At 34.3% G+C, this 12,702-nt stretch overlaps 1 protein-coding gene across 1 annotated transcript in view; it reads right to left on the bottom strand.

The window, feature by feature from the left end:
* Positions 1-3,427: 3,427 nt before the first annotated feature.
* MRPL42 (mitochondrial ribosomal protein L42) overlaps positions 3,428-12,702 on the bottom strand; it is a 30,022-nt gene continuing 20,747 nt past the window's right edge. Inside the window, exon 6 of the mRNA XM_037064673.1 lies at positions 3,428-3,597. Within this exon, the coding sequence (XP_036920568.1) occupies positions 3,552-3,597 (46 nt within the window). The 3' untranslated portion in view covers positions 3,428-3,551. The remainder of the gene's footprint in view (positions 3,598-12,702) is intronic.

Raw genomic sequence — 12,702 nt, 5'->3', positions numbered from 1 at the left:
ACAAATGAAAATAAACACACAACACCCCAAACCTATGGGACACAGTGAAATCAGTCCTGAGAGGAAGTTCATTAGCATTACAGGCCTACTTCATGAAGCAAGGAAAATCCCAAGTAAACAATCTAACCCTGAACCTAAAATAACTAGAAAAACAACAACAAAGCCCTGAATAAGTAGAAGGAAGGAAGTAATAAAGATAAAGCAGAAATAAACGACATAGAAACTAAAAAAAAAAAAAAGAAACAACCCAACAACTAAAGATAAATGAATCCAAAAGCTCATTCTCTGAAAACATAAACAAGATTTACGTACCTTTAACCAGACTCATCAAGAAAAACAGGAGGACCCAAATAAATAAAATCAGAAATGAAAGAGGAGTAACAACTAATATCACAGAAATATAAAGGATTGTAAAAAAATAGTATGAACTATATGCCACCAAACTGGACAACCTGGGCAAAATGAATCAATTCCTAGAAACATACAATCATCCAAAACTGAATTAGAAAGCAGAAAACTTGAATAGACCAATAACAGCTAATAAAATTTAAGCAATAATTTAAAAAACAAACAAAAGTCCTGGACCAGATGGCTTCACAGCAAATTTTACCACACATTCATAGAAGAACTAACACCTATCATTTTCAAACTATTCCAAAAAATTCAAGAGGATGGAAGACTTCTAAGCTCTTTTTACAAAGCCAGCATTATCCTAATTTCAAAACTATATGAAGACACTATAAAGAAAGAAAATTATAGGCCAATATCCCTGATAAATATAGATACTAAAATCCTCAACAAAATATTACCAAACCAAATCCAGCAATACATTAAAAAGGTCTCACATATCATGATCAAGTGGGATTTATCCCAGGGATATAAAGTTGGTACAATATTCACAAATGAATAAATACGACACATCACATAAACAAAGTAAAAGATAAAAATCACATGATCAGGTCGACAAATGCAGAAAAAGCATTCAATAAATACAGCACCCATTTATGACAAAAACTCTCAGCAAAGGGGGAATAGAGCGATCATACCTCAACACAATAAAGGCCATATATGAAAAACCTACAGCCAATATCATACTCAAAGGGCAAAAACAAAATGTTTCCCTTAAGATCAGGAACAAGACAGGGATGTCCACTTTCACCACTCTTATTCAACAAAGTACTGAAGTCATAGCCACTGTGATCAGATAAGGAAAATAAATAAAAAGTATCCAAATTGGAAAGAAGGAAGTAAAATAGTCACTAATCACAGACTACATGGTATCATATGTAGAAAACCCTAAAGACTGCACCAAAAAATTACTAGATCTAATAAAAGAATGTGGCAAAGTATCAAGTTACAAAATTAATATTAAAAAATTGATGGCATTTTTATACACCAATAATGAACTATCAGAAAGAAAAACTAAGAAAACAATGCCACTTACTATTGCAACAATGACAGAAAAATAAGGTGCCTAGAATAAATTTAATCAAGGAGGTAAAAGGCCTCTCCTCAGAAAACTATAGGACACTGAAGAAAGAAACTGAGGAAGATACAAATAAGTGGAAGTATATACCATGTTCATGGATTGAAAGAATTAACATCATTAAGATGTCCACACTATCCAAAGCAATCTATAGATTTAATGCAATCTCTATTAAAATACCAATAGCATATTTCACAGATCTAGAACAAATATTTCAAAAATTTATATGGAACCAAAAAAAGACCCCCAAAAGCCTTAGCAATCTTGAGAAAGAACAACAACATTGGAAGTATCACAATTCCTTACATCAAACTATACAAGGCCGTTGTAATCAAAACAGACTGGTACTGGTGTAAGAACGGGCATATAGATCAGTGGAGCCAAACAGAGAACCTAGAAATAAACCCATGCCTTCATGGTCAATTAATATTTGACAAAAGAGACAAGAGCATACAATGGAATAAAGACAGTCTCTTCAGTTAGTGGTGTTAGGAAAACCGGACAGGTACACGCAAAAAACCAAAACTAGTCCACCAACTTACACCACACACAAGAACAAACTCAAAATGAATGAAAGACTTAAATGTAAGCTGCAAAATAGTAAAAATTCCAGAAGAAAACGTAGGCAGTAAAATTTCAGACACCTTACAAAGCAATATTTTTGCAGATATCTCTCCTAGGTCAAAAAAACAAAGGAAAAAATAAACAATGGGGCAACATCAAATTAAAAAGCTTTTGTACAGCTAAAGAAACCATCAATAAAAGGAAAAGGGAATCCACTGCATGGAATGATAACCTGATTTGGCATTAATTTCCAAAATACATAAAGCACATACAACTCAACACTAGGAAGAGAAAAAATCCAATTTAAAAATGGGCAAAAAACCTGAATAAACACTTCTGCAAAGAGGACACACAGATGGCTGACAGACATATGAAAAAATGCTCAACATCCCTAATCATCAGAGAAATGAAAATTAAAACCACAATGACGTATCACCTCACATGTCAGAATGGCTAGCAGAAATAAGTAAACAACAAATGTTGGCAAGGATATGGAGGAAAGGAAATCCTAAAACTGTTGGTGGGAACGTAGATAGATCATTGCAGCCACTGTGAAAAACAGTATGGAGTTTCCTCAAAAAATTAAAAATGAAACTTTTTTGACCCAGGGATCCCACTTCCGGGAACATATCCTAAAAATCCCAAAACACCAATTTAAAAGAACATATGCACCCCTATGTTCATAGTAGCATTATTTACAACAGCCAAGATCTGGAAACAGCCCAAGTGCCCATCAGCAGATGAGTGGATAAAAAAGCTGTGATACATTTACACAATGGAATACTACACAGCAGTAAAAAAGGAGGAACTCTTTTCTGTTGCTATGGCATAGATGGATCTGGACATTATTATGCTAAGGGGAATAAAGGAGTCAGTGGAAAGACAAATACCATAAGATCTTGCTTATATGTAGAATCTGATGAACAAAATAGAAACAGAGGCAGGGATATATGGAACAGACTGATAGCTGTTAGAGGGGAGAGGGAAGGGGGGAACAAGATAAAATATGGGATTAGCCAAAGTACATGTGTATCTAACTCATAGACACAGACAATGGTGTGGTGATGGCCTGAGGGAAGGAAGTGTGAGGGCTGGATGGAGGTGGGTAAAGTGGGGAAAATAGGGATATCTGCAAAAGTGTAAACAATAAAGTTTAAAAAATAAAAAGTAAATAAACTCTCCAGGAGAATCATGCATATTTCTATTAACCATCTTTACACTACTAACAGTATTTGCCTGATAATGTAAGATACTTAATTATACTAGTCACATGAAAATAAATGGTGGACTAAGGTCTCAAAGGGAAAATAAAGTAGGTTTCTTTAAGGATGTCAAATGTAGAACTACTTAATATACATAAAGAAATACACATTATAATAGATGAGAAGACATTTTATTATTTTACTATACAGCATGGTAGTGAATATACTTGATCGCATTTCTTCAAATGGCAAATGAGACACAGGAAAACATTTTTCTTTGATTACTGAAAATCTCAATATCACCTGTCTTTTGGAGGATTCGATTTCTTATGACGTCTATGATACCTTGAAAAGAAGAAAATATTTAAGATTACTTATTTTAATAAAAGTTAACTGTTTCAGATATATGTACCAAATTTATTTTGCCATTTATTAACATTCAATAAAATCAATCAAATTATATACATAAGCTGTTAAATATATCTCAGTACTTAATAAGCCAAATTTGCCCAGAGTAAAAATTGTTTTCTAGTAATTAAACATTTTGGAAAATCTTCATTGAGATCTTGACGATAATTTCAATAAGGTAACTTGGATGACTGTTAAAAAGCAATAACTGTCCTTTTAATAAAGAAACAGAACATTGTGAATATGCTCTAGTAAAGCTTTATTTCAAAAATCTTTCAGATTTTGAAGAAAATTTCAATTGGTAACATGGATGATTGATCTTTAATTAAAAACCAGTAAATGTGTTTACAATAAACAAGTAGCACATTGTGAACATGTTCAATTAAAGTTTTATTTAAAACGGGATGTTTTCCTCTCAACTGAGCACTCAGCTGCAAAATCATGTTTTAATATACCCTAGAATGAGGTTAATAATAAGTTTATGGAAAAATGTACAATGTCACCAAAAAATGGAAGAAATGAAAATTAAAACAGTGATAAAACTTACATGTCTTTGCAATTAGAAATATTTATAAAGTCATAATGCCCAATCTAAGCACAGGTGTGGTGAAATAAGCAACATCAGACCTGACTGATTAAACCATTAATTGGCATAATACTTTTGATAAGCAGTACAGCAGAATATATCAAAAATATTTTTAAATAATTGTAACTTTTGATCTAGTAATTCCTCTTATGGAAATCTATCCTAAAGCAATACAGAAAATGGTTAAAATTTTAATTGGGGGAAGAGAAGATACAGGATGCAAATTTAAATATACAGCATAATTAAAACCATATAAAAATAAGCAAATTAACACAACTTAGGTATAGATACAAAGAAAAAAACAAATAACTGCTAGCAGTGATCATCTTTTGAGTAATTTCAACATGAAGAATTCTTGCCCTGGCCAGGTGGCTCAGTTGGTTGGAGCATCCTATACACCAAAAGGTTGAGGGTTCAATTCCCTGTCAGGGCACGTATCTAGCCTGCAAGTTCCACCCTGTTGGGGCACATACAGGAGGCAACCAATCAATGCTTCTTTCTCTCTGTCTCTCTTCCTTCCTCTCTCTCTGAAATCAATAAGTATATCCTTGGGTGAAGATTTTTTTTAAAGAAATTTTTTTTTGCTTGTCTGCATTACCTTATTTTCTTTATTGATGCAAGAAAATTTCTGCAAAGTACACGTGGTTTTTGATGATGAGCTGTCTTCAAACAATTGCTCTATGCCCAGATTTTGGCAAGTTGATCTGAGTTACATTTTTTTTAACTTTTTTGCTAATGTGGAAATACAATGTAAGGATTTCTATACCACAAATGATAAAAATGCATGTATCATATGCTCTTTAGTTGTTATGATTCAGATATCAAAAGCATTTTTCATTTATCTTAAGACTTCATACAGGCAACTTTCCTAGACATTATTTTTTTCTGATGTTGATTTTCTAAAATATAAAAATTAAGTTGAAAAAGTAGTGAGTAGATCTATATATACTAACATGGAACACTAATTTGTAGAATAATACATATAGCGTATCTGTGAACACTGATGGACCTAGAGGGTATTATGCTAAGTAAAATAAGTCAGACAGAGAAAGACAAATACCATATGATTTCACTTATATGTAGAATCTAGAAAACAAACAAACAAACAAATAATGGAAGCACACTCATAGACACAGAGCAAACTGATGAAGTGTTGGGGTGGAGGACTGTAAGGCTGGATGAAAAAGGTGAAAGGAATTAAGTACAAATTGGCAGTTACAAAATGGTCACAGGGATGTAAAGTATAACACAGGGAGTATAATCAGTAATACTGTAATAATTATGTGTGGTGCCAGGTGGGTACTAGACTTATCAGAGAGAATCACTTCATAAGTATTATAAATGTCTAACCACCATTTGTACACCAGAAACTAATATAATATTGAATGTCAACTGTAATGAAAAAGTAAAAATTAAAAAATACATATAGAAAATCACTTATATATAAACATTTCTACATGTACTCGTAGTGGCGTAGACAAAATTACAGTTTTCTTACGGGTTCCAATTATGTGCCAGATAATCAAGGTTTCACTAGTGCAACAGTATCCCTGGAAGGGTACTCTCAAATGCAGCAGGATTTTGGGGAGTCATGAACTTTCTGAAATTTATAAAATTTTGAATATGCGTTTTTTCTGGGAAATGGATTCACATATTTCCTCAATTTCTTAATGAGTCTGTTGCCCTAAAAATGCTAAAAGCTAACCTATAAAAATGTGATTCAGCTTTTGCATTGCTCAACCATTTTCACTATTCAAGAATGCCTGCAAAATGCTCGAGACCCTGACAGCCCAAAGCCTGACAAAGTCAAGTTCTAAAATATGCTGAACAAATGTCAAATAGCACTTACAGATGTCTTATCATGCATGGATTTTGTTGGGAAAGCGGGACAGACACATTAAAAAAATTAAACCTAGACCACCTTCTTAAACCATATATAAGAATAAACTCAAAATGGATTAAAGACTTAAATGTAAGACCTGAAACCATAAAATTCCTACAGCAAACACGGGCAGTAAACTCTCTGGAATTGCCCTTAGTAATATTTTTTCTAATGTAGCTCCTTGGGCAAGAAAAACAAAAGAAAAAATAAATAAACTGGGCTACATCAAACTAAAAAAATATGCACAGCAAAGAAGACCATCAACAAAACAAAAAGATAACCTATTGAACGGGAGGAGATGTTCACCAATGTTACATATGTTAAGGGGTTAATATTCAAAACCTATAAAGAACTCATACATCTTAACACCAAAAACAAAACAATCAAATTAAAAAATGCACAGAGGACCAGGACAGACATTTCACCAAAGAGGACACACAGATGGCCAATAGCCATATAAAAAGATGCTCAACATCACTAATCATCAGAGAGATGTAAGTCAGAACCACAATGAAAAATATCACCTCACATCTGTTGGAATGGCTATCATCAAAAAATCAACAAACAAGTGATGGCAAGGAGGTGAAGAAAACAAAACCCCCATGTACTGTTGGATTGCAAATTGGTGCAGCCACTATGAAAAACAGTATGGAGAATCATCAAATAATTAAAAATAGAACTACCAAAAAATTGACCTAGCAATTCTATTTCTAGGCATACCTGATGAAATCTGAAACACTAATTCAAAAATATATATGCACCTATATGTTCATTGAAATATATATGCACCTATGTTATTTACAATAGCCAAGATACAAAAGTAACCCAAGTTCTCATCAATAGATGACTGATTAAAAAGTGGTACTTATACAGTGCAATATTACTTGCCCATAAAAAAGAATGAAATGTTACAATTTGCAACAACATGGGTGGACCTAGAGGGTATTATGCTAAGTGAGATAAGTCAAACAGAGAGAGACAACTACCATATGATTTCACTTATATGTAGACTCTAAAGAAAAAAACAAACAAATTAAACAAAAACAGATTCGGTCCCAGGTAGCTCAGATGATTAGAGCATCACCCCAATAAGCCAAATTTGCAGATTCAAATCCAGTCAGGGCACATATAAGAATCAGCCAATAGGGTCCTGGCTGGCATAGCTCAGTGGATTGAGCACGGGCCTGCAAACCAGATGATCGCGGTTCGATTCCCAGTCAGGGCACATGCCTGGGTTGCAGGCCGGTTCCTTGCAGGCTAACTACCAGCAGGGGACGCACAAAAGGCAACCATACATTGATGTTTCTCTTCCTCTCTCCTTCCCCTCTAAAGATAAATAAACAAATAAAATCTTAAAAAAAAAAGAATTAAAAAAAAAAGAATCAGCCAATAAATGCATACATAAGTGGAACACATTGATGTTTCTTTATCTCTCCCCACATCCCTTCCTTCTTCTTTCTTTCTGAAAATAAGTTTAAAAATTAAAAAAGAAAGAAAAACAGGAACAGACTCACAGATACAGAGAACAAACTGATGGTTGTCAGATGGAAGAGAGGTTGGAAGACTGGGTGAAAAACATGAAGGGACTAAGAAGTACAAATTGGTGGTTACAAAGTAGTCACAGGGATATAAAGTACAGCATAGGGAATATGGTCAATAATATTGTGATAACTATGTGTGGTGCCAGGTGAGAACTAGACTTAGTGGGGGGATCACTTCATACATTATATAAAAGTCTAACCACTGCTGTACATCTAAAACTAATATAAACTATTGGGTTGGCCAAAAAGTTCATTTAGTTTTTTCTACACGATGGCTCTAGTAGCACTTAGTGATCTTTAACTTCCTTTGAAACAATTTTGTTAGATTGTACCATGACAGCTGTCATATCAGTGTGCATTTTTTTAAAAACTTATTAAAACTGGGGAATTTTGTGTATCCATTTTAATATTGAAGATGGAAGAAAATAAGCAAATTTTGGCATATTATGCTTTATTATGTCAGGAAAGGTAAAAATACAATTGAAACACACACAAAAAGATTTGTGCAGTGTATGGAGAAGGTGCTATGACTGACTGAATGTGTCAAAAATGGTTTGCAAAGTTTCTTGGTATTATTGACTTTGTGGCCAAATGATTCTTTGCTGTGGAGCTGTCTTATGCATTGGAAAATGTTTAGCAGCACCCCTGGCCTCCACCCACTAGCCAGGTGGGAGATAGCCAACATACTCAAAATATTCAAATCAATAAAGTTATTGGTGAAAATAAAAAATGTCCTTTATTTTATGGAGAAAAGCAAACAGAATTTTTAGTCAACTCAATAACACTGAATGACAGCTGTAATTTAAAAAAAATCTAGAGCAGAAGATACAACCAAAAATGTACCCACAAATATAACATTAACAAATATCTAATAAACTACAGTTACATATACTTGTGCTAACAGAGATACCAGCTAATTCAAAGTAACTAAATCAAATGCAATTTCATGAAGGAAGTGAGTGAGAGCAAATGGCAGAGGAAGAGTGAAAGTGCTAAAAATTAAAGGAACAAAGCACTTTAGATAGCTCGATACTGAAATGAAAAATCAGATCAGAAAGCACAACCCAACTATATGTTACTTATAAGAAACCCACTTTAAATATGAAGCTAGGGTGAGACTAAAAACCAGAAAAAGATGTATCATGCAATGCTAATCAACAGAACAGAAGGCTGGAGAGGCTATATTAAAACCAGATAAATTAGATTTCAGACTAAGAAATATTAGCAGTGATAAAAAAGAACACTTCAGCCCTGACCAATGTGGCTCAGTTGGTTGGAGCATTGTCCAGTAAACCAAAGGGTTGTGGGTTGGATTCCCAGTCAGGGCACATGCCTAAGCTGCTGGTATGGTCCCTGGTTGGGGCATTCAAGAGGCAACCAATCAATGTTTCTCTCTCACATCGATCTTTCTTTCCCTCTCTCTCTCCCTCCCTTCTCCTCTCTCCAAAATCAATAAGCATGGCCCTAGGTGTAGATGAACAACAACAACAAAAGACTCTTCATAAAGATACAGGTGTCAATTCAACAAGATAATACAAAAAATAAAAATGTATATATAACCAATAACAGAGCTTCAAAATATATTGAAGACAAAGCAGATAGAATTGAGAAGAGAAATAGAAAACTCCACAATTACAGTGGTAAATTTCAACATTCCTCTTGCAATAATTTTTTTTAAGATTTTATTTATTTATCTTTAGAGGGGAAGGGAAGAAGAAAGGGAGAGAAACATCAATGTATGGTCACCTCCCATGCATCCCCCGCTGGGAACTGGCCTGCAACCCAGGCATGTGCCCTGACTGGGAATCAAACTGCAATCCTTTGGCTCACAGGCCCGCACCCAATCCACCGAGCTATGCCAGCCAGAGCTGTAATAATTGATTAAATAAATAGAAAATTAGTAAGGATACAGGCAATTTGAACGATATCAGCCAACTAGACCTAAATAAGATTTTTTGAACACCAGTCATAGCAATGACAGAACATACACTTTCTTTTCAAAGGCACAGGAAACATTCACCAAGACAGACCATAATTTGGGCCATAAAATAAAATCCTAATCAATGTAAAAGGCTGAAATCATACAAAGTATGTTTTGTGATCATAGGTTATAATAGAATTAAACTAGAAATCAGTAACAGAAAGATTTCTGGAAAATTTTGAAATATTTGGACATTATCACATTGCTTAAGAGTCAAAGAAGAAATCACAGAGAAATTAGAAATAATTTTGAACTAAATAAAATTAAAAGAAATCAAATTTTGTGGGATGCAACTAAAGCAGTGATGAAAGGGAAACTTACAGCGTTAAATGCTTAAGTTAAAAAGGCAGGTTTCTAAACAATGAGTCTTAAAAAACTAGGGAAAAAAACAAATTAAACCTAAAGTAAACAATGTAGGACTTGAACTAAAATATTTGAAAAATGACAAGAAATAAAAATAAACATGAGAGATTCTATAAATCCTGGAAAGAAACCTTAGAATACACTAATGATTTAGACTTGGGGCTATGAAATAGCTTGCTAATATTTTTTCACATACCTTAACTTACAATTACTTTAATAGGGGAAAAGCCAGATGGCATGCACAAGCAAAATGGGTTGGTGCTAAATAAGAAAGAAAAATCAAGAAAGGGGATATATAATAGAAGCAGGAATTGAAGACACCATGGTAGCAAAAAAAATATCAGATTTTTTCCTTGGGAAATGGATACAGAAATACCACTTTTATTACAGAAAGATTAATAAAGGGTTTTTTTTAAGACAAAAAGAGGAGCTGTGTTTCATTATAGAGTTCAAAACTTTGTGCAGATGTCTAGTTTGAAACATTCTAAGGGCAATGATATTGGAAATAAGACTCAGGAAATAAAAAATGTATTACCAAAGCAGGTTGCATGTATCATATAACAAATGTAATCAAAACTGTCGGAATGAATTTTAGTAAGGCATGGAATGTTAGGCACAGACCTGAGGGATCTCTATGAAGACTAAGGATAAGGAAGGAAATAAATACCTTCTAAAGAGAAAAAAAAGTAAACTGAGCTTCAAATCTATATATCCACTTGCTTTCAGAATTGCTCCCCAGATGTTCCTCAGACCCTTCAGACTCAACATAACCAACAACGGGTCCATCTTCCTCACTCCCAAACCTGTTTCTCCACTTGTACGAATGGCAGCACCACACCTGTCAGAAATGTGGGAGGAAGGTATCCTCTCTCCCCCATCTCCCCCTACCCACACCCCGTTGAGTCACCTACTGCTGTTCATTCAAGTTCTTAAAGATAGTCCTCTCTCTTATTTCCCTCCATCTGATTTCCACCGCTGGTCCTTCCACTTAGATTTTCAATATTTTTTTATCTGGACTATTATAGTAGTTCCCTAACAGGCCTCTCTGACTCCAACCTTTCCAAATGTTACCTTATCCCAAATACAGAGCCTACTTAATCATCTTCTAATGTATAAAAGCCGGGCATGTCAGTTTGCTTCTTAAAATCTGGCAATAAAAATAAGACATAAACTCCTCAGCATGACATAAAATCCTTCATAAGCCACTTCCTAAATTCCTTCCTCATATTCTGGGTCCTATCCAAGCTGAACTATGCAAATTTCTTGGTATATTCTAACATATAGAGAACATGCTGTTCTCTCTACCTGTGGAGCCTCTTCCCCACTTCCCACTGGTTACTAACCATCCTTCAAGGCTTAATCATTTGGCTTTTACCCTGCTTCCTCCTTGCCTACAAAAAACTTCAAAATAAGGATCATAATTCTGATTATCCAGCACTTAGTAAAGCAGCTCAATGAATGTACCCATATTTTGCCATGTATAATGAGCACATCTTTGCCCAAATTTTTGAGGGAAAATAAAGATGTGCATTATATGTGGGTATAATGATTACATGCCATGGCCCCATGTATAATGTGCACAAACACATGGCTGTGCATTATACACCGAGCACATTATGCACGGCAAAACACAGTATATTCATTAGTCCCACAGCATTCCTAGCGGTAAATGTGCCAGGCCATGGCCCTTATGGGGACACAGTGAATAAGAACAAAAGGTGCTCAAACAAACATAAACAATGAAGAAAAGCCATCCCACAGTCTTGATAGATGAGAGAGAGAGAAAGTGAAAGTGAAAGAGAAGAAAACATTAGAGCCAGAGTCAGACAGATGTTGAAATCAATGTCATAAAATGTGAGTATTTACAGAGGGGTGAGTGTAAACTACTAAAGGGACTGAGAATAATATACCCTGTCCAATTACTTGCTGTATACCCTACTGTTTTTTCCTTCTGCAGTAACTCAAAATCTCTTAAAGAAACAGATAATGGGATGAAATCAAATTTATCAGGAAGATAAAAACCAGTATGTTAAATGACTATATCACAGAATGGAAAATTTTTTAAAGAATTCTTGCAAAATTCATTGAAAGCTTTGTTTAAATTCCCTCATTAAAATAGAGAAAAAGTACTATTTCGTTTCGGTTACAGTGTATGTAGATTTAAATATATACTGTAATATATTAAGTGATCTGGTGGGAATGTAAATTGGTGCAACCACTATAGAAATCAGTATGGCAGTCCACCAAAAAATAAAACTAGAACTACCAAATGATTGAGCAATTCTAATTCTAGGTATTTAGCCAAAGAAAACAAAAACACTAATTCAAAAAGATATATGTACCCCATTATTCACTGTAGCATCTGTAGCATTATCTTTATTTATAATAGCCAAAACTTAGAGATAGGCTAAGTGTCCATTGATGGATGAATGGATTAAGAAAATGTGATATGTATGTATGTTAAAGCATGATGCTGTATTCCTGAAACTAATATGATGTTATAGATCAATGATACTGCAATAAAATATATGTATTTGGAGTAGGTGATCATATTGGGTATTAATTTCTCCTTGCAGAAGTTCATTAGATTTCCGCCAAGATGGAGGCATAGGTGGAAACACTGTGCCTTCTCCCACAACCAAGTGTGAACACAACAAAGGTTTAGTAAACAAAGACGCAGCCAAAGAAC

This window comes from Sturnira hondurensis, unplaced genomic scaffold, assembly GCF_014824575.4.
Source record: "Sturnira hondurensis isolate 20B ecotype Veracruz unplaced genomic scaffold, ASM1482457v3 Scaffold0015509, whole genome shotgun sequence".
NCBI classification, from domain to species: domain Eukaryota; kingdom Metazoa; phylum Chordata; class Mammalia; order Chiroptera; family Phyllostomidae; genus Sturnira; species Sturnira hondurensis.
The sequence above is the reverse complement of the archived record's forward strand: the minus strand, read 5'-3'. Positions and strand labels throughout refer to the sequence as shown.